Below are 23,222 nucleotides of genomic sequence, written 5' to 3' on the forward strand. Positions count from 1 at the left end.
TTTTAGAATATTCTGTGTGTCTACAGGGTGTTCAGTTTCATGATGAATGTGTCTCAGGGTGGGTTTATTTTCATCCATCCGTCTTGGAAGCTCAGTAGGCTCTTTCAATTTGGAAAGTCATGTCCGTTCCTTCTAAGAAATTTTCTTGGATTGGTTCTTTGATAGTTTCAGCCCCTCCATTTTGTCTGTTTTCTCTTTCTGGAGCTCCTTTTATTCAGATATTGCATTTCTTGGACTAGTCTGTACCTTTTTCATCTTTTATCTCCTCTTCTCTTTCTTTCTGTTGTACTTTCTGAGGGATTTCCTCAATTTTATACTTTAAACTTTCACTAGAAATTTTCTTTTATACTATGATGCTTTTAATAGCCAAGAGTTCATCTTTATCCTCTGACTGCTCCTTTTAAAATTATTAATACCATCTAGCTCTTATTCAATGGCCGCAGTGTCATAATGTGTCAGTATCTTTGAATATTTAAAGTTATTAATAATAGGGTTTTTTTCCCCTCCTGCATCTTCCTTATTTCTTCTTTGTTTCTTTTCTGTTAGTTTTGGACACTGTCTTTCTTATTCGAATATGCCATCAACTGTCTAGAGATCCTTGGCTGTCCACCCATATCTAGAAGACAGGCACTAGAAAGTCTGGGGCCAGTTCAGTTTACACAGTTGACTTGTTAACTGTGGGTTCCACTGGAGAGCTATCTATTGGGCAGAAGTATGGAAAGAAAGTGAGGAAAGAAGGCTAGGTGTTTTGAGACAGGAAGGGGGCAGGGCACAACCTTTGAAAGAATGACACAGCCCAAGGACAGGACATAAACTGATTTGAACCAACAAGGTCCAAGAGGTCAGAATCAACTTCCACCTGACCTCAACCTCAGCAAATGCTCATTGTAATACATCCCAGATACCTCGATGGTTCCAGGAATGACCTCAGAAGGTCAGAAAGTGGGTGGTGGCTCAATTCCTGGAAATCCCCACCTCTTTTCCAAAATAGCTGGAATACTCCTCTCACTCAATCAGTTAAGTTCAGTTGCTCAGTCCTGTCTATCTCTTTGTGACCCCATGGACTGCAGCACCCCAGGCCTCCCTGTCCATCACCAACTCCCGGAGTTTACTCAAACTCATGTCCATTGAGTCCATAATGTCATCCAACCATCTCATCCTTTTCCTCCTGCCTTCAGTCTTTCCCAGCATCAGGGTCTTTTCCAATGAGTCCGCTCTTCGCATCAGGTGGCCAATGTATTGGAGTTTCAGCTTCAACATTAGCCTCACTTTCATCAAGAGGCTCTTTAGTTCTTCTTCACTTTCTGCCATCAGGGTGGTGTCATCTGAATATCTAAGGTTATTGATATTTCTCCTGGCAATCTTTATTCCAGCTTGTGTTTCTTCCAGCCCAGCGTTTCTCATGATCTACTCTGCATATAAGTTAAATAAGCAGGGTGACAATATACAGCCTTGATGTACTCCTTTTCCTATTTGGAACCAGTCTGTTGTTTCTTGTCCAGTTCTAACTGTTGCTTCCTGACCTGCATACAGATTTCTCAAGAGGCAGGTCAGGTAGTCTGGTATTCCCGTCTCTTTCAGAATTTTCCACAGTTTGTGGTGATCTGCACAGTCAAAGGCTTTGGCATAGTCAATAAAGCAGAAGTAGATGTTTTACTGGAACTCTTTTGCTTTTTCAATGATCCAGCAGATGTTGGCAATTTGATCTCTGGTTCCTCTGCCTTTTCTAAAGCCAGCTTGAACATCTGGAAGTTCATGGTTCATGCATTGTTGAGGCCTGGCTTGGAGAATTTTGAGCATTACTTTACTAGCGTGTGAGATGAGTGCAATTGTGCGGTAGTTTGAGCATTCTTTGGCATTGCCTTTCTTTGGGATTGGAATGAAAACTGACCTTTTCCAGTCCTGTGGCCACTGCTGTTTTCCAAATTTGCTGGCATATTGAGTGCAGCACTTTCACAGCATCATCTTTTAGGATTTGAAATATGTCAACTGGAATTCCATCATCTCCACTAGCTTTGTTCGTAGTGATGCTTTCTAAGGCCCACTTGACTTCACATTCTAGGATATCTGGTTCTAAGTGAGTGATCACACCATCGTGATTATCCGGATCATGAAGATCTTTTTTGTACAGTCATCTGTGTATTCTTGCCACCTCTTCTTAAGATCATCTGTTTCTGTTAGGTCCATACCATTTCTGTCCTTTATCGAGCCCATCTTTGCATGAAATGTTCTCTTGGTATCTTTAATTTTCTTGAAGAGATCTCTAGTCTTTCCCATTCTGTTGTTTTCCTCTATTTCTTTGCACTGATCACTGAGGAAGGCTTTCTTATCTCTTCTTGCTATTCTTTGGAACTCTGCTTTCAAATGGGTATATCTTTCCTTTTCTCCTTTGATTTTTGCTTCTCTTCTTTTCACAGCTATTTGTAAGGCCTCCCTAGACAGCTATTTTGCTCTTTTGTATTTCTTTTTCTTGGGGATGGTCTTGCTTCCTGTCTCCTGTACAATGTCATGAACCTCCGTCCATAGTTCATCAGGCACTCTGTCTGTCAGGTCTAGTCCCTTAAATCTATTTCTCACTTCCACTGTATAATTGTTAGGGGTTTGCAAAGAATATAATCAATCTGATTTCAGTGTTGACCATCTGGTGATGTCCATGTGTAGAGTCTTCTCTTTTGTTGTTGGAAGAGGGTGTTTGCTATGACCAGTGCATTCTCTTGGCAGAACTCTGTTAGCCTTTGAAGCTCCTCTCCCTCATTAGCCTATGTATTACCCAATCCATAAAAACTGACAACCCTATACCTTTGAGCCTCTTTTGCCTTCTGAGATGGTCCACAATCTGTCTATGGAGTGGTTAAGAATCTGCCTGTAATGCTGGAGACCCAGGTTTGATCCCTGGGTTGGGAAGATACCCTGGAGAAGGGAATGGCAACTCATTCCAATATTCTTGCTGGAGAATTCCCATGGACAGAGGAGCCTGGTGGGCTATAGTCTATGGGGTTGCAAAGAGTTGGACACGACTGACTAACACTTTCACCTTCTTTCACTTTCTGTCTATGGAGTGTGCTTCCTTCCTGAATAAACCTTCTTTCTCTTTATCTGGCTCACTCTTGACTTCTTTCCTGTGTGAATCCAAGAACCCACACTTGGTGGCTGTCCCTGGGACCCAGGCGTGACCATCTTCTTGTGCTGCATTCTCCTCCCTGCATCTTGACAGTCAGTTATAAACTTTCAGTAGGTTGCCTCCCAGTCTGGCCAACTGCTGGCTTAGGAATCAGCTTTTGGAACTCACAAGTCAGTCACTACTCAACCATTATTTTTCCAATATCCAAATATTTTTGATGCTATTTTTCCTTTCAGTATCTATATGCTGGTGGACTTACACTCTTAAAGAAATGCATTCATTATCATTTTTGTGGGTTTACAGGAGGAACAGAGAGTCCCCTGAGTGCTCTCTGACATTCTAGTAGGACTTAGAGTGTACATGGTCTTTACTGTAGGATTATTGAAGTGCCTGCCCTTTTGGCCCTTCTGAAATTCACTAGCCTTATCTCATGTCCATTCTCTACGTGGGCCACCTTTCAATTTCGTGAGTGCACTACAGTCTCCTCTTATGGCCTCTGGTCCCCACAAGTGCTGATCCCTCTTCCAGGAGCTCCTGCTTGTCCCTCAAATGCCTCCGTGGGTCTTCTATGTTTCAGTTTAGGTGTGATTGCTCAGAGTGGACATCACTGACCCTCAGCTTAGGGTGAAATCTCCCTGCTGGAATATCCGTAGCATTCAGTCCTCATGTGGGATCTTAGTTCTCCAAACAGGGTTCAAACCTGCACTCCCAGCAGTGGAAGTGCAGGGTCTTAACCACTGGGTCACCAGGGAAGTCTCCTTCCCCTCCCGTAAAATGGGCCACCTTTTATTTTCCCTCACTAGTCTGTTAAGCTCTGTGGAGGCAGGGCTTGTGACCACGCTCTGCTGCTTTCACTGCAGGATATCCACCTCTTAGCACAGGACCTAGGACATAGTAGGTGCTCAGTTTGTATCTGATGAATGGACCAATGAAGACAAGTAAAAGGACTTGCTTGTGATAAGAGAACAGAGTTAGTACTGGAAATCCATTCTTTCAATCTTTTCAATTCAACTATATTGGCCTATTCCTTGGTTAGAAGAAGTCAAAACAGACTAGATTTGGGAAAGGAGATAACAGTCCCTTAAATTTGTAGATAGGCAGTACCAGGATAATTGTCTATCTCTGGTATAACAAAATCCAATAGACTAGGTGACTTAAAAACAACAAAAATTAATTTCCTACAGTTCTAGAGGCTGAAACTCCAAGATCTTGGACTTCTCTTGGACTGTCTGTCTCTGATTTACAAGTGAGGAAGCAAAGGATTAGTAATATTATACAAGTCATGAGAGAAGGTTCTAGAACTGAGAATTAGTTCTCCTGACTCCTAATCCTGTTCTGTTTCTTATTGCTTGAGATACATCTAGGATTTATGTCTCCAAGCTTATTGCCTTTTATGCTTCACCGGTATTTCTGCGTTGTCCTCTAGGTATATTTAACTTTCATCAAATAACTACCATCATGTTGCTATTTAAAGACTAAATCAGTGATTCTCACTTGCTGCAGGTTGTGCAGAATCATCTTGGAGGGTTTTTCAATCTCTTTGTGCCCCATTCCCCCTCCTATCCCTGCCTTTGAAAATGCTACCCGAGTGCTATAGACTGAATATTTGTGTGCCCCAGCCACCCAAAACTCATGCTTTGAAAACTGACTCCCAGTGTGACAGTATTTGCAGGGTCTTAGAGAGATGATTTGGGTATGAGAGTGAAGCTGTCACATATAGGATTAGTGTCCTTACAAAGAGGTCCCAAAGAGCTTCCTCATGCCTTTTGCTGTATGAGGACACAGTGAGAAGTTGACGGTCTTCAACCCAGAAGAGGGTTCTCAGCAGAACTCAGCCATGCTGGCACCTTGGACTTGCAGCCTCTGGAAGTGTGGGAAATTAATTTTTGTTGTTTTAATTTTGTTGCAACCAGTATGTTGCATTTTGTTATACCAGCCTGAACCAAGACACCAACTAGTTTTGATATGATTGACTTTCACAGGACACGAAGTATTGGATTAACTATTAGTTATGAGCAAAACTGCATTAATCCATTACTAACACGTGCTACAATGGCTCAACAAGTGATACTTTTAGAATGTTCAGTTCATTTATAAACACTAATTAGAACACTATTTTTCAAAGTCAAGTGTATATCTCGACTCTGAGACCCCATGGACTGTAGCCTGCCAGGTTCCTCTGTCTATGGGATTCTCCAGGCAAGAATACTGAGTGGGTAGCCATTCCCTTCTCCAGGGGATCTTTCCCACTCAGGGATTGAACCTGAATTTCCTACAATGCAGGCAGAGTCTTTACTGTCTGAGCTACCAGGGACGCCCTATCTTTTAACATCATACTTCTAATTTCTTACCACAAGGTAGGAAAAGGCAAAACACAGCACTAGAGTTTAGGAGTTTGGATCCATCCATTAGCCTGTTCGAGTTTGGCTAGCTCCTTGCTCTCTCTCTGCTTTAGAATAGTTCCTTTCTATACAATAAGGACAACCATATTTATATCCAAAATATACCAAAAGAAAAAGAAGACACCACACAAGTTGTTAGAAGAATGCTTTATGAAAGAAGAGATTTTGGTAACCAAAGTGTGTCTCAGTCTAAAACTGGAACCTGTGTAATGCTCTGGGAGACAGTCTCTTGGCATCTCTAGACCCATTTCCTTTATGTTACACAGTGACAATGATAATGTCCTTGGAGTAGTATGGGTTAAAATCAGATTAGATCATCAGTTTATAGCCCAGTATAAAGCCATAAGGTATTCTAGTCATTTCACAATTATGTATAGTAAGCCATTTTAGCTAGGAAATATGATACGCCCAATGACACCATCAATACAGTTATCCTATGGATAGTTTTTCTGGCTTGTAAGCATTTGATTAGAGCAGGCATGTGAACGTAGATGAACTGTCAAGGGCCTTGGGAAGAATGATTAGAATTTTTTTAAAACCTTTTTTTTTTTTTTTTTAAAGACTAGGATGGTTTTGGTAAAAAAGCTACATTTCTAAATGTAATTCCTCTTCACAGGACTTGTCTAGACTGACCAAAAGGCACAGGGTTTGGGTTCCCTGGAAGTATTAACTTCTGACTGCTTTTGCATCCATGTCCAGAGCTCAGTTACAGTACTGGCCTCTGAAGTTCCATTCTGATGGGTGCAACATGACGCACTGAAACGGATGACAACCATAAACAAGACCCTCTAGTGACGACACGTCTGTACCACGCACACAAGCAACACCAAAGGGATAACTGAGGGAGTCGTGAGTTAGAAATGACAGTTTCTCATACAAGATTCTATTGTACAAATAATACAACAGTGAAAAACAGGAATGAGAGCCCATTCTTACGCATGTTTTAATAGGGGTCTTCCCTCGCGGCTCAGCTGGTAGAGAATCTGCCTGCAATGCAGGAGACCCGGCTTTGATCCCTGGGTTGGGAAGATCCCCTGGAGAAGGGAATGACTACCCACCAGTATTCTTGCTTGGAGAATTCCATAGATAGAGGAGCCTGGCAGGCGTGGGCTTCCCTGGTAGCTCAGATGGTTAAGAATCTGCCTGCAGTGCAGGAGACCCCCAGTTTGATCCCTGGGTCGTTTACTGGATCTTTAATGATTTAATAAGAGAGGAGAATTTATCAATATTTCAGTGCACACTTTGACCTTGATAGTTTTCTTTTCTTCAGAACTATTCTGAGCTAATTCATCCTTGACACCATTTGAATGGGCCTGCAACTTCTTTGTTCTTTCTGCAGTCATTTGCAAGTAGGTCATCTGACTTACATCCCTTGGTCTCCTGAAATAGAAGATGAAAAAAATTAGGATTATCCGCAAAATAATCAGACAAATATAGGTTTTATTCCTGAACAAACTGAGAGGTTTGTGTCAGCACTGAGTGATTTCTGTGAAAGTGAATAGGACTTGCATTATGAGTGACGTAATGGTAATGAATGGGTGGTAGAACAGGAGAGAAGGAGGCAGGAGAGCCTCCATTTACCTGAGTGTGAGAAACACTGGTTTCTGCGACCTTCCATTTCCCTCCCTTTTTGTAAAATTTTAATTTAATAAATTGTTTTAAAAGATTTATCATTTATCTATTTTTGACCATGCCACACAGCAGGTGTGTGGGATCCTAGTCCCTGACCCGGGATCAAACCTGCACCCCTGGCCGCGGAAGTGCAGAGTCTTAATGGTTAGACCGCCAGGGAGGTTCTCGCTTTTTTAATTTTAATGTTCTCTTTGTCAAAACAACAACAAAAACAAAAAGGAACCCGTAAGATTGGACATTACCCAACAGCTGGAACATAAAAGTCAGTGAGGAGAGCTCTGAATTCCATGTGCCAGTTTCACTGATGACTCACTGGGAACTTGGTATAGGTCACCTAAACTTGTGCTACTTCCGTTCCTGGATGTGTGGGAAAAAAAGTATAATATTTGATCCTAAAAATAATTAACTAGGGTAACTGTTTAGAGTTCTAAGAGGATATTTAATTAGGTAAATTTCCACCACTTTAATAACTACGCTCAACTATATGCCGTAATCATTAGCTATCAACCATAGTTAAATTCTAAATATTTACATTAATAAACACAGATTTTCACTTTAACTTCAGTTTCCAACTCTAGTCCCCACATCCTTGTTTCATGGATTTCTTTTCTCTGATACCATCTTCTGATACTGTATCAGATCAGTAAATCTGCTTCTGCTGGGACTTAAGATTCTAATCAAATCCTCTATGTTTCATCTCATTTGGATTAAGATTCATTCCCTTAAAATTAACTGCCAGCATATGAGCCTACTATTTTTCTTATAGGAGCAAGATCCATTCATAATAAGAGCATAATTTAAGTATAACATGACTAGTGTATCTTAGTTAAATTTCACAACAGTTTTATTAGTGGATCTTTATCTTACTCGTGTATTAATTACTCTTCATTAATGTATCCCAGTGTATAAGCTGAGAGAGGAGAAGTGTCACCATTCAACTTAGAATCAGAATTTTGCAGCTATGGATGACCCTAGGGGTCAGCTAGTTGAAAATCATCATTTCATAGATAACGAAGTGGGCAAGTCACTTGTCTAAGGCCACACAGCATCTGGGGATAGAGTAGGGATGAGAACCCATGAGTCCTGGGTCTCCAGCCACCTGCTGGAATTACTGGAGGCCTAACTAATACCCTTTGATCCCTGGGTCGGGAAGATCCCCTGGAGGAGGGCATGGCAACCCACTCCAGTATTCTTGCCTGGAGAATCCCATGGACATAGGAGCCTGGTGGGCTATAGTCCACAGGGTCACAAAGAGTCAGACGCAACTGAGCAAGTCAATACACATACATGCTTTAACTGATGAGTTTGATTCAGTTCCACCCATGCTGGGTTCAGCCCCTCAGTAAGCTTATCTGTTTATAGGCAGACACTACACCTTTAATTCAGGCCAGCCAAAACTATAACCTTCTTAACCAGAAGTTCAAACAGAGAACTGGCACAGATCCATTCTCCCTCTGAAAATACATATGCCATACAGATGCTGGAGAGTCATCTTTGTTTCTGAGGACAACACGTAACTTCTCAGTGGCAGCAATACATTCTGAATTCATCTGAAAGTGAAAAGTAAAAGAAAGTATTAGTTGCTCAATTGTGTCTGACTCTTGGCGACCCCATGGACTGTAGACCCCCAGGCTCCTCTGTCCATGGGATTTCCCAGGCAAGAATACTGGAGTGGGCTGCCATGTCCTCCTCCAGGGGTCTTCCTTACCCAGGGATTGAACCTTGGTCTCCAGCACTGCAGGCAGACTTCCTACTGTCTGAGCCATGACAAATATTTAATTCACATCCACTATGAAACAGGTATTATACCTTTCATATCGAGGGCCCTACAGTCCATGGGGTCACAAAAAAGTTGGATATCACTTAGTGACTAAACAACAACAACACCCAAGGCCCTAGTCCTTGGGGAACTTATTCTAAAATGAAGGCAAATATGGAACAGGTAACCATATCAAGAGTTGAGTCTGGGAATGCCTGGTGGTCCAGTGGTCAGGACTCGGGGTTTTTCAATGCAGACGGCACAGTGCTAGTCCTGGTCTGGGAACTAAGATTCTGAAAGCTGGGCAGCACAGTCAAAAAAGTTGAATCCTATAACTTAAGTGTACATATCTTAAAAGCATCCAGTTAAAATTTCCTTTTTAATATCACAATTTCTTCGAAATTAGCCATTTTAATTATAACCAATGAAAGAAGCAGATATATTGGGAAGCTGATTTTTCATACTTGCCAGGCTTTACATGGTCCACTACTAACAACTGTTTCTCCTGCAAGATATAGCATCACAGTTAGGTGAAATTTTTTCGGAGTGGGATACATAAAAATGTAGTAAATATTATGTTTATGTTTTAAATTATTATTTCTATTATTATAAAATTAATGCATTTTTGGGGGTAAAGCATTTAAATTATATTTAAGGGTACAAAGTGCAAAGAAAACATTCTCTCTATCCTGAGTATACACACTCAGCTTTTTGTTCCTCTTCTGAAATTTTCTAAGCATTTAGAAACCTATATGTTTATTTTTTCTTATAACTATGAAAATGGGTTAATGGTACATATAATTTTTTTCACTAACCCAAGACATATTTATACATCCACACATATCGATCTATTTCATTTTTTAAAATGTTTACCTACTATACCATAGACTACATACACCATAATTTATTCAAGTAGAAGCTGATCTTTTAAAAAGTCAATGATACTAAATACTGGGAAGGTAAAACAGAGAATATGAATTATATACATGTATATACATATATATATATAAGCATTCACACACACACACACACACAACATTGTCAGAGTGAATAATAGGATTAATAGGCTAGCCACAGGGGCACAGTTGTCAGAGTCCATTCAGTTAATGACTACTTCATCGCTGTTGACTGACAGGTACAACCCATCCCTATTTTGATTGGTGGCTTTAGACTTTTCATTCAAACCTGCTGCTACCTTTCTCCCCAACTGACCTGACATAGTGGCAAAAGTCAAACCTTCTCCTGTCTGAGGCCACACTTGGTGCTGTCAGTAACGTCTAGTTAGAGGCACCAGGACCCAACATCCATTTTAACTCATCAGTTTAACTTTCTCAAGGAATTCCCCACCCTCCTCTGCTCCCCACTTGGGTTGATTTCCTGTCTTTTATCAGTCGCCATTTATCAAGACCCTATAATGTGCCCAGTGCAGAGCAGAACAAATCGAAGTGTTCCTCCTCACAATTTAAGGAAGGCAGGGGGCTAGTTTTTGTTTTCAGATAAAAATCTATTAATAAAACATAAACTCCCTAAAACTTCCTTTAAACCAAATAGCATTGTCACATGCTCACAAACTCATTACTTTCATAGCCAGATGACTCAAGATTACTACATTTCTATTCATAAGGAGTTTGCTGGCCCGAAATCAACAGTCAGGCCTTTCCCCCATCTTCCTTCTCTCTCCCTTGGGAAACAGACTTTTGGAGCCTAGCTTCAGGATGAAGATGATGTGTGTCTGCTGACTGAACTGTAGGTTTTATAAAGCCCGAACTCCTCTTTTAAAATTCTTGTTTTGAGATTGGGGAAGTGGAGGTCTGAATTTTTTTTTTTTTTTTGCCTCTAAGCCTTTCAATTTGGAACCATATTCTAAAAATGGTAAGTAGACTGAGGCCTTCTGCCTGCTACTTACTATAGAACTGGGTATTCATATCAGAAATCAGCCGCGTCTACATTACCGTCTGTCACTCAGCGTGACGGGGGATGAAGGGAACAGACCACCAGCCCTGCCCTGCCTGGGGAGTTTAACACTTGAAGCTTCTGCTTTTGCACTTGACTCTCCTAAAAAAAAGGGGCCCACCTTCCTGTTTAGTTCTTTCGCTTCACAGTTTCCTTGTCAAAACTGAAGAAAAATAAAAAGTCACCGTCAAACCTGGGTGCATCCCCGAGGCTCTTCCACTCCTCGGACCAAGAGGAAGCGATCTCAGCCAACCCCACCTCTACCCCCCCTCTGCAGGCGATCGCGGCAGGGACAAACCCGCTGGGATAAACGATCCAGCCTCACCCCCTTTCCTTTCGGGGCCTCCCCACAGCGCGAGCCCGGGTTCCCAGCCTCGCCCGATCGCGTTCCTCCGCCGGCCGGGGTCCTGGGCCGCGCGGGCCCGGCCGGCCGCCGGGGGAGGCGCGCGGGGGCGCGGGCGGGCCGCGGAGGGCGGCAGGGAACGCGGGCTCCGGGCCGGGGGCCGAGGTCGCGCCGGGGTCCCGCGCCCCGGGGGCCTGCGCCAGGGGGAAGGCGGGGCCGAGGCGGCGGCGGCGGCGGGAGGGGCTTGAGGGCGGGGCGGCTGGCGGGTCCGCGCCGCGGCTTTCCCTCCCGAGCGCCCGAAACTCGGCGCTGAGAACTTCTCCCCGCCCGCGCCCCGCGCGCTCGGCGCCCGCCCCCAGCCCGGGCGCCCGCACCTCGCCCCCGGCCCGCCCCCGGCCCGCCTCCGCCCGCGCCGCCCCCACCGCCGGCCGCCGGCCGCGCTTCTCTCGGTTACAAAGGAGGGAAAATGAGCTGGGCGGCGGCGGCGCGGCGCGGGGCCACCTCGGCGGCGGCGGCGACCGCGGCCGCCCCCGGCACCACGTAGAACGCCCCCGCCCGTGCAGCCGCGGCCCAGGCCCGAGCCGAGCCTGCTGCTCCTCGCCCGCCTCCCCGGCCCTGCGCTTCGCCTCCGGGTCCGAGGAGGAGGTGCAGGAGGCGGAGGAGGCGCCGCCTTCGCCGCGCCGCGCGCCCTCGCCGTTGTCTGCGCTCCGCTCTGGACCAGTTTGGGGAAGTTGCCCGAGCCCCGTGTCGCCCAGATGTGCGACCTCATTGAGCCGCAGCCGGCCGAGAAGATCGGCAAGATGAAGAAGTTGCGGAGAACTTTGTCGGATAGTTTCAGCCGCATTGGTAAGTGGCGTGCTGCCCCGGGCACCCGGCCCGGCGCCCTCGGCCCCGCGCTCCTGGCACTAGCGGCTCAGGGGCCACCCGGGACTGGCGTGGGTGCGCTGCGCGCGAAGGGTGGGGGCAGCAGTGCCCGGGACCTGGGGGAGGGCGACGGCAAAAAGGAGGGACGCCTCTTCCCCTCATGATCGGAGGGTTCGCTTCTGCATGATTTTAAGCCTGAGACTTGGGTTCCCTCTCCTCGCCGCTAGCGCTCCTGCCTTCGCGCCCGCGGGGGACAGGCGAGGGCACGCTCGGTCCCCGGCTGCGCTCCCAGCTGCGCGGCCGCCTGGGTCACTCTTTTTTTTTTTTTTTTTTTTGCTCTCAGGCCTTGGTATTGGTATTAGTCAATAATTTAACTTTGGGAATTGGTGAAATGTTGAGTTTGTGCCGTGGTATTGTTTAACATCCAGCCTGAAGAGAAGTGGGACAGATACCTTGGGATCTTTTGTTCGGTACTTCGGGTCCTCGAAAGCGAGATTTGGTTGTTGAGTCCCGAGTTCTCTGAATCTTTCCATTGCTGCAGAGAAAAGCGCGCTGTGAACCTGTCTGAACATTTTAGGAGTGAGTCTCCCAAACTTCTTCCATATACTGGAGCTCCAGGGCTATTGTCTTTAAATCAGCCGGCCAATTGACCGACAGATAGCCGACCGAGAAATATTTGGGACATTTAAGAATAAATCCGTGTCACAGACTATAACAGGCTGACAACGGTGTCACGTGGAATGGGTTGCTTCGATTTCTAGGGTTGGCCATAAAACCCCCCTTTAACCTTACATCGGCGGCTACCTTTTCTAACATCTGAACTTTCATTTACACAGGCAACTGTTTTCAGCAGGAAAATGGTACAAGTACTAAAAATAATACCTCAGAGTCCCTAAGAAGCCTTTTGAGTCCCTCTAGCCTTTGTTTCACGTGTTTAACATGTCATCATGTTAATGAAGGTGTTAATGGAAATTAAACATAAGGTGCTTCATGCATCTGAGTATTGTCCTTGTCCTTCCATCCATTCATTTAAAACTAGTGGTATAAGTGCATCGTGAAATAGGCAAACTTCCCTCAAGTCAAAACATGTTTTAAATCTAGATTTCTTTGTTGTCTTCTAACTTAAAAAATTTCGTATGGTATACATAGACTTTCCCAAGATGACCATAAAGTTATGGTATGAAACCAATATTTAGCCCTGGTTTATTTATTTTGTGTATTGGGTATTTGCAGTTTTATGAGTTAGGGATGCCTATGAAGAGCCCTTGCATTCAAATGAAGTTTGAAGCCAAGAAAAGTGTGAGAGAGCAAGGTGTTGAGTCGCTGTGCATTATTAAGAAGGATGTTTGAGCCCCCTACCCAAACTATCACAGAGGCAGATTCTGGAGCCCATTAAGCCCTGTTCTAAAAGGCACAAGTGTATATTTACTAATGCTAATGACTCTGTTGGAACCCCTCCAGTTTTGTGTTAAATAATTCATTGCAATTGAGTCTCAGTAAGAAGCCAAGGACATTAATATAAAAATTCCTTATGTTTAAATAATTTCAAGGTTTTGATCGACAATCAGTAAAATTTGGATTAACTACAATGCTGGCAAATGTGATGTTGTTGTTAATTGGATTTTATAGCTTACAGAGATTTAGTGATGTGGGGCTCCTTTTGATTCCAACTCTTGTGAAAATGTTTTCTAAGTTCTGGTAGATTTTCACCTGCTCCTTTTCAGAAGCAGTACAGTGCTTTGAACATACCTGATTATTGTATTGGTGGAGGGTCACGATTCTGAATAGCAAATCTCATTCTGGAATACTGTGAAAGGAGATAAAGAGTGACTCTGATAGTACACCAAGCTCAAGACAGTCATTAGAAGTAGCGTTACAGAAGAGACGTCTTTGTTATCTACATATTTTTTAAAGTTTTATTTGCAGAATCAAAAAGCAGTGAAATCGATCCCGTTATTTAAGGATTTTTAAGGTACAGGAGGCTGTCGAGTTGAAGCGTCACTGTGGGATTACCTAGAGTATAGATTAAAGGTAGGGGCTGTGCGTCAGGTGGATTGGGGCTTCCCGTATCATCAGTTGTAGTGGAGTAACCTTGGACAGGTCCTTCATCTCTGAGCTTGCTTTTCGAGTCACTTTGTTATTGGCACTTAGTTAAGTAAAGCATAAGATGTCCTGTGTTGTATGGGATTGAAGACTCCATAGATGTTCCTAATGTGTTATGTCAGTGATTACACCATCCTGACATATGGATCTTCCGGTGGAAAGCAAGAGAAAAGAAGTGGCCGTTGACCTGAGGGCTGAGTTACCCTGAAAAATGGATGGGTTTGGGAGTTATGCTGATCTGGGTTCGAATCCCATTTCTGTTGCCTGCTGTGTGCCTTGGCCAACTAGCAGAATTTCCCTAAATCCCAGAGTCCTCATCTGTCAGCTTTCTTAAGGCCGTTATGAAGATTGGATTAGATAAAATACATAAGCTATCCAGTGAATATCTGTCCCAGGGTGAAGACTGATCCTGGAGGCTGTGACTGTTCCTTCTGATTTCTCAGTTTATCTCCTCTATCTTCTTCCTTTGTTCTTTGGTACTTCTTGAGGAGATCAAAGAGTGAATGATTTATTCCCGCTGAGTAATTCAACGTCTCAGTATGCTCATGCCCTTTAACCAATCTACTATGGGTTTTGAAATAAACATACTGACTTTATTTTGCTTTTTAGTATGATTCAAAAGTATAGTTTGTTATATGGTAAAATATATAGTATCATTGTTTAGCCATGAGAAATTAGTAATCATCTACAGAAAATGAGGACAGTTTTTGAAAGTCTGTGATTTTCATTAATTATGGATTAATCATCCATTATTATAAAAGATTAATAATAATAGCTCTAACTATATATCAGTGACATTGCTAATGTTTAATTTACTTGCACATGCAAGACCAGCCAACTTTGTCACTACCCACTTCAAATACAGCTGATCTGAGATTACTCAATTATAAAAGGTCTAATAAAACACACTGGCTTTCAAGCCATAACACTCTAATTTATGACATTTGCCGGGGAGTGACGCAGCTACGGTTCTTTTGTAAGATGGGTGTAATTGAATTTCAAAGTCATCCATTGATTTCAGTAGTGAATGTTTATGGGTTTTTGCTAAATAGTGTTAGTTAGGAATTACTATAGTTGTCTCACTTAAAAAAAATTAGTTTAGCATAAATAGAGACAAATGGGAACTTGATTGTTTAAATATTAAAATCCATTTCCTCTTTTCTTTCCTTGTTTCTTTTATTTTCAGATGACTGCTTAGAAGGAGAAAGGCTTTCTGTAATACCTAATGTGAGGTTAAGGTTGAACTGATGTTTCTTCATATTCGTTTGAATGCATTTCTTCCCACTTACTCGGATTATCTCCCTGAGAAAGGAAGTTTATACTCTGTGATATTTGAGATGAACCCTATGTATATCATTTCTTTAAAAGATGAAGTTTATGAGATAACTGAAAGAAAGGAAGAGGCTGTGGTTATGTTGAAATTGGGGGTTTGTTACCTTGTTCTGTAAGAGTGTAATTTTAGAGTCCAGCTGTCACTTGATAAATCCATTCTGTCAAAAAGAGAAATGTAAGGTTAAAGGTTCACATGAAGAATTGAACTTTTGCACCATATCCTCCCCTTCCCCATGCAGTTTCAAAAGACTTTACTTTGAAAACTGTGATATGGAATTTATATCTATGATTCTTCATAAGAGACAGTAGTACCTGGATTCTTTCATAAGAGACAATAGTACCTGGTTTTCATATGCCAAAACTTAATGTATCTCAAAGGGTGAGATGCTATTCTTTTGCCCTTGAAGTACAGCTCATTAATTTCACAAATAATTATTGAGTACCTTCTGTGTGCTGGATATTGTGCTGGTGTTCAGAGTCAGTGACCATTGATACTGATTCCTATCCCTCAAAGACTGTAAGAGAAGACAGGCCAGTGAATGAGCATTGACAAATTCTACCAGGAAGAATCATTCGCTGTTGCAGAACATAGGAGGGATACCATTTTAGTCTTAGTGAGATCATGGAAAGACTTCTGGAGGGAGCAGGGTCTGAGCAGAGGACTGAGTAGAATATCTGATTTTGTTAGATGGCTTGATCTATACCCCTTTGTTAACCCAGAAAAATGTAATATGCTTGTTATTCCATGATATCCCTGAAGACAGTTGTGAGTTTGTATTTACATGAATAATTAATGACAATCAGGGAATGTAATCAATAACGAGATGTTGTATGCTTGTTTAGGTCAGAGTTTCATCAGTGACCTGATAAATATTTGGCAAAGACAACTTTAATTGGGCTTTTTTGTTGCCACTAATTGCTCTTCAGGGAAGGGATTCGGTGTTTAAAAGAAACAGTGCAAGGTGTCAATTTAGTAATGAAGTGTTCGATGAAGGGGTAGACTTCTTGGTCTTAAAATATGCTCCCCTGTGGTGTCCTGGGTTTGAGAATAGTGTATATGGGAGATTATCTGGCTTCCTTCTCTTTATATATTAGAAAATACACCTGCAATTCTTCCTTCTCTTTCCTCCTTTTCTTTCTACCTATAGATCCCAGCCCTTTATCCAGAAGGTTGGAGGAATTGGTAAGACTTAGGTGGCAAGAAGGAAATAGTCCAGTCTGGGTGTTAAAGATTTTCTAGTTTCTACTCTATTCAGCCTGAATCGAACTTTAGAGTATAGACCAGTAAGCCCCTATGCACAGTTGTGTACATCTGAAACGTTTCTCCAACTCATGATTTCCGTTAAATTTTCTCCTTTGTGCATTCTTTTTAATCTCAAACATTCTAAATAATTGTAGCATTTAAGGACCTAGGTGTTTGTCAGCTAAACATGAAATACTTCTCTTTCTCTTCTGAGTAATTAAATGCCTGTTCTGAGGGTATAAATATTTCAAGTAAATTTCAAGTATTTGCTTGTTCCTATGAAACACCCCAAATGTATTGTTTCCTTTGGTGATACCCTGTTAGAAAAGTGATGTTGAGAATGTTTGAATTATGTTTCTGCAGTGCTTATTTTGCACATCTTATCTTTCATCACCAAACTTAAACTTCTGTCAGTATGAGAATCTCATTCGGGGCCCTGTGCAGAGTCGGTGACTTCCTGACAATTGGTTTGGGAGGTCCAGCCACCCCCTGCATAATGGTAGACGAGTAAACAGAAGTTTAAGGGGAAGTTTCTTTAAGATTCCTTTTTGAATCCTTTATACTTTGATTAAAACTTTTTTCTGCTAAAGGAGACTAGAGGAAAGCTATGCCTACTTTTCCATAGTTGGGAGTGTAGTTTCATTTACATATTTATGAAAGTGCTTCACAAAGATGCGTGCTGTTCAATTCCATCATTTGCAGTTTTCATATTTGTATCATAACATTGTTATTCAGATTGGGGTACAATTTTACTTTCTGAAATGGAAACACCATACTACTTTTTTTTTATTTCCTAGAACTTAGACACTTGGCCTCTTTGAGATGTTTCACAATAATTGTTTCCTTTCCCCTTTTATTTTATAGCCTTGAAGAAAGAGGACACCACCTTTGAAGAGGTAGGTTAAATTTCTTTATCTAATGTTAGAAGTGTTTGATTACTGCCAGGTAAACTCAGGAGGTGTCAACTTTGCACTTAGAAGCAAACAATCAAAAAAAATGCCTTAGAAAAACAAACAAGCGATGGCATCTTTTTATTTAGTTACATTGTATTTTCCAATTTTAAATAACTGTTCAGATTGAATTTTGTTATCAGTCAACAGAAATGTGTCTTTTGAAATTGATAAGCGAACACAAGACTCCTGCAAGCCTTGTTTTGTTGTTTCGTTGCTTCGCTGCTGATGGTGGTGCTGGTGAAGCCCAGTGTGATGTGTGTGCTCAGGGCAAGTCTGGAGCTGTTGGCAGGTCGGGTCCCACTGCTCCCAATGAGGGCGGGATGTGATGTTGACGCCACAGATTGTCTGTCAGGCTCCCAGAGGAGGTGCTGTCTTCTCTTGTTCTAGTTTTCCTATTCTTTGCCTATCAGATCTGTCTTTATCTACTTGACGCAAAGTAGCATTGTTCCAGAAAGGCAGGGGCTTCCTATGTAATTAATAGCACTCTGAATGTGATTTTTCAGTTGTACTCTCTCAGAATTTTTGACAGTATCTGTGGGAATCACTAGACAAATAATGTGTTTCCAGAATATTCTCAAGAGCTCTGTAGAGTGAAGTGTTTCATTGTTGCCATCTAAAGCCACTGTCATTGATATATGTTGTAAACGGGGCCGTGTGTGTGTGTGTGTGTGTGTGTGTGTCTGTGTGTGTGTGTGTATGTATGTATATCTGTGCTCAGTCATGTCTGACTCTTTGCAACCCCAAGCACTCTGTCCATAGGATTCTCTAGGCAAGAATACTGGAGTGAGTTGTCATGCCCTCTTGCGGGGAACCTTCCCAAACCAGGGATGGAACCCAGGTCTTGCATTGCAGGTGGATTCTTTGCCATCTGAGCCACAAGGGAAGCCCAAGAATACTGGAGTGGGTAGCCTATCCCTTTACACACACACACACACGCACGCACACACACACACACAGTATGTTTATGTGTGAACGCATATGTATTTACACAGTGTACTTATCTTGTAGCCTGATGGAAGAATAGATGAGTTTGGTTGTGGTTTGATTTGTTTTAACAGTTGCAGATTCCATGAAAGAAGCTACCCGACCCCCTGTGCTGCAGTGCTTCAGAGAGGAAAGGCCACATGTGCTAAGGGAGAGTTCCCCGGGCCATGTCGCTGGCTGTGATGCAGGACAGGGGCACTCAGGGAGAGCCTGCCCCAGGCCAGGGGTGCCCGAGACGTCTGGCTCTCACGGTCTGCCACTTGGTCTGTTGCGCCTGTTCTTTTTTCCCACTGGGTCCAGCTCTACACATGGCTTCCCAGGGGGCTTAGCGGTAAAGAATGCTCCCGCCGATGCAGGAGAAACGGGTTCGATCCCTGGTTTGGGAAGATCCCCTGGAGGAGGAAGTGGCAGCGCACTCCAGTGTTCTTGCCTGGAGAATCCCATGGACAGAGGAGCCTGGTGGGCTACAGTCCATGAGGTCGCAACGAGTCGGACACGGCTGAGTGAGTGAACAGCAAGCTCTACAAGCTGCGTGTCCCTGGACTCCAAAGCAGCTTTCCCTGCCAACATTCCTGAGATATGCTGTGAAATTTAGTGATTCTAGACCTGAAGCAATAAAGGAGTCTTTTCTTTCCCATCCATAGTGGGTCATAATGCTATTCTCCTTGAAACCTGTCTTTCTGGAATTTCCGCAGTGTTACCAAGATGTTTTCCGGAGAGTGTTTTCTTTCTTCTCGGAAGAAATCAGTGTGAGAATATTGAGCACCTTTTCTGTATAAAGAAAACTCGCCCCTCTAATAATGGAGGTAATTTAAGTTTACATTAAAAAAAAAATAAGGAAAAAGAGAAGAAAAACCTCCCTAATCCTATTATTCAATCACATCTGCTATTAAATGTCTTCGCTCTTTTCTTGTGTAAAGAACAAACAAAAACATCTCTTATTTTATAAAAGGCCTGGGGAAAGGAAGTTGATTGCCCTTGAAACTGTGGTTGATCTGGGGCTTCAAGCTTGTCTGCCCCCCAAACTATAGCCCATATATTCTATCCCACTTTCTTTTTCAACCTCTATTTTTGAGTACTTTTACAGATGACACCTAATTTTTGTTAGAAATTAAAAAAACCTGTTGTCTTGTTTAAATACCATGAATGATTGTGTGTTATTCTGCCACGTGGTGGTGACATCAGCTTTCAAAAACACCTGAGGCTGGAACCTAGATGGAAGTTCAGGACGTATGAGTGAAACCTGTAACTTCGTGCCCTACCTTACCCCCACACCTCTGCATAGCTGAACGTCTGGATTTTGCAGTTTGGGGTAAAATTAGCCTTAGCTTTTTTAAGAAAAGAATTGATTGCTTAATTAAGTTTTGGCTGTGCTGGGTCTTCCTTGCCGTGCAAGTTTCTCCGCAGGCATGGTGCAGGGGCCTCTCGCTGGGGTGGCTTCCTTGCCGCAGAATCCAGGCTCTGGGTGTGGGGCTGCAACAGCTGTGGCAGGTGGTTCTAGGGCACAGGCTCACCAGTTGTGGCGCACGGGCCTAGTTGCTCTTTGGCATCAGGGACTGAACCTGTGTCTCCTGCATCGGCAGGCCGATTCTTTACAACTGAGACACCAGGGAACCCCTATCCTTAACTTTTATACAGCCAATTTTTTCCTCTGCTGCAGGAAAGAGATTGGATCGATACCTTAAGTAAGTAAATCACGGAAGGTTCCATCTTGAGGAGACGTTGGAAATCAGGTGCTTGACTTCATTGTTTCAAAGGTGGAGGAACTGAGGTCCGGGACGGGGGAACAGGTGATTTTCCTTTAGTCAGGGGAGGACCCAGGGCCAGGAGCCTGGGAGACAGGATGAGTCAAGACAAGCCTGAAGCCCAGATCAACCACACTTTCAAGGGCAATCAACTTCCTCTCCCCAGGCCTTTTATAAAATAGAGATGTGATAGTGCCTCCTTCCTAAGGTTATTGGGAGGATTGTGTGTGTGTGTTAGTCACTCAGTCGTGTCTGACTCTTTGCAGCCCCATGGACTGTAGCCCGCTAGGCTCCTCTGTCCAGGGGATTCTCCAGGCGAGAATACTGGAGTGGATTGCCATTCCCTTCTCCAGGGGATCTTCCTGACCCAGGGATCGAACCCGGGTCTCCTGCACTGCAGGCAGATTCTTTATCATCTGAGCTACCAGGGAAGCTCATATTGGGAGGGTTAGATAAGCTAAGTGTGTAAAGATTCCAGGAGAGCCACTGGCACATAGTAAATGTCTTCCATTTCATCCTGTCACTGTCCTTGTCTTCATCATTGCCGTCATTATTGATGATCTTACCATGACCTCTGCCTTCTGTAGTGGAAGGGGCTACAAGGAGGATGGAAAGATTAAATTCAAAGGTAAGTATTAGGGCTATGAGGAGAATTATTTTCAGATATTCCCTTAAACTTTCAAAGACTGCATGTGATGATTTGCGTATTAAGCCTGTAAAACTACTCTCTAAAAACCACCATATTTTAGATTCCCTGAAGGAATGACTGCCTGCGTTCAGTTTTGTAGTTCCTCTGTGTCTTGCATGTGGTTAACGTTCAAAAAATATTTATTGAATATGAGTGAATATATGTTGCAGATGAAGAGAAAGTTCATCCCAGGGTCAGCCAACATGGACTCTCATTTGCCACTTCCTAGCTATTTGTGCAGGTATTTACTTGACCCAGGACTCAGTGTTCTCATTTGTGAAACCAGTGAGTAAGACTGTGATCTTCAGGTTGCTTTCTATCTGTCAGTGCAGCGCAGAATCCTGCAAAACAGTCAACATAAAGTTACAGTTTTACCAAGATCTGAAATGTGTACTAGATCGGCGCTTATGGAAACAAGAAGTCACTAAGTTTTTGTATGATCGTTTTCAGATTATAATGGTAGAAGTTTTCTTGAATTCCTTTCGTGGTCTTCCACTTCTCGTGTGGGAGTTGGGGAACTCAAACAGTCCACTGGAATCCAGTTAAGATGTGAGCCTTGGAATCTGGGGGCTGGGTGCAATTCTTAGATATGCGCGAGGTGTGGCGACTCCTTCCTCCGCGTTTATGAGCTGGAGAGTGCCTTATCTCGAGGAGTGGCTTTCTCTAGAGTGCCTAGAGGGGGAGCGTGGTAGCTACTCCCTTATTCATGTAGAGTATTTCTGTAGGTCTTGTAAATGTTTGACTTTGAACAGAAAGAGGAGAAAAAGAAATGTGGATTTCTTTGGAAGAATTTTCAATTTTTCCTTCCCTTCCCTTTCTCCCTCTAACCCTCCTTACTTTCCTTCTTTCTTTATTAACTTATAGTACATTGTATTAGTTTCAATAATGATTCCATGTTTGTACATGCTGCAAAGTAATCACCACAATAAGTCTTTGTTCACATCTGTCCCTATACATAGGTACAGACATTTTTTTTCTTGTGATGAGAACTTCTAAGATTTACTCTTAGAAACTTTCAAATGTTTAGTACAGCACTATTAACTGTAGTTACAGGGCTGTACAGTACATCTGTTGGTCATTTGTATGTCTTCTTTAGTGTTTGCTCAGATTCTCTGCTCATTTTTAAAATAGAATTGGTTTTTGCCGTTAAGCTGTATTACATCTTTACATATTTCGGATAGTAATCCCTTACCAGATACACTATTTGCAAATATTTTCTCCCATTCAGTGGATTGCCTTTGCAATTCTCTCTATAATCCAGTTGCCTTGTTGATATGCCTTGTTGATAGTTTCTTTTGCTGTGCAGAAGCTATTTATTTTTGCTTTTGGTGTCAGGTCCAAAAATTATTGTTAAGATTGACGTCACGGAGCTTACTGCCAGTGTTTTCATCTAGAAGTTTTAGGGTTTCAGGTCTTATAATCAAGTCTTTAATCCATTTGAGTTATTGTTTTGGGTATGGGATAAGATAGAGGTCTAGTTTTACTCTTTTGCGTATAGTTACCCAGTTTTCCCAACACTGTTTATTAGAGTGTCCTTTCCCCAGTGTATATTCTTGGCTCCTTTGTGCGTTAACTGACCATATACATGTGAGTTGATTTCTGGGCTTTCTATTTTGTTCCGCTTACCTATGTGTCTCATTTTATGCCATTCTGTTTTGGTTACTGTGGCTTTTTAATATAGCTTGAAATCTGGGGCATGATGCCTCCAGTTTTGTTCTTTTTTCTCAAGATTGCTTTGGCGACTCGGGGTCTTTTGTGGTTTTATACAGATTTTGGAATTGTTTACACTGTTCCTATGAGAACTGTGAAATTAGATTCTATTTGCTATTTTGGATGATGTGGACATTTTAACAATATTATTTCTTCCAGTCATGAGCATGGAATATCTTTCCATTTCTTTCTTTCATCAGTGTCCTATCGTTATCAGCGTACAGGTGTTTTTCACCTCCTTGGTTAAAGTTATTCCTTGATATTTTAGATTCATGATTAAGTTGTAAAGTGAATTATTTTCTTAGTGTGACTTTCTGATAGTCCATTATTTGTATATAGAAACAACAGATTTCTGGGCATTGAGTTTTGCATTCTGAAACTTTACTGAAT

General features: G+C 42.6%; 1 protein-coding gene and 1 long non-coding RNA gene across 4 annotated transcripts in view; one reads left to right on the top strand and one right to left on the bottom strand.

Moving 5' to 3' along the window:
* Nucleotides 1–5,655: 5,655 nt before the first annotated feature.
* Nucleotides 5,656–11,225, bottom strand: LOC106991117 (uncharacterized). The gene is made up of 4 exons (XR_006059587.2): nt 8,864–11,225; nt 8,531–8,705; nt 7,398–7,512; nt 5,656–6,903 (listed from the first exon to the last, which is right to left on the bottom strand). It is a non-coding gene; the product is annotated as an uncharacterized LOC106991117 (long non-coding RNA).
* A 433-nt stretch (nt 11,226–11,658) lies between these two features.
* Nucleotides 11,659–23,222, top strand: part of CDK14 (cyclin dependent kinase 14) — a 677,451-nt gene continuing 665,887 nt past the window's right edge. For all 3 annotated transcript variants that reach the window (XM_015095181.4, XM_042248369.2, XM_027968434.3), the window contains exons 1-2: nt 11,659–12,056; nt 17,617–17,648. In XM_015095181.4, the coding sequence (XP_014950667.1) occupies nt 11,966–12,056; nt 17,617–17,648 (123 nt within the window). In that variant the 5' untranslated portion in view covers nt 11,659–11,965. The remainder of the gene's footprint in view (nt 12,057–17,616; nt 17,649–23,222) is intronic.

This window comes from Ovis aries, chromosome 4 (assembly GCF_016772045.2).
Source record: "Ovis aries strain OAR_USU_Benz2616 breed Rambouillet chromosome 4, ARS-UI_Ramb_v3.0, whole genome shotgun sequence".
Classification (NCBI taxonomy): Eukaryota; Metazoa; Chordata; class Mammalia; order Artiodactyla; family Bovidae; genus Ovis; species Ovis aries.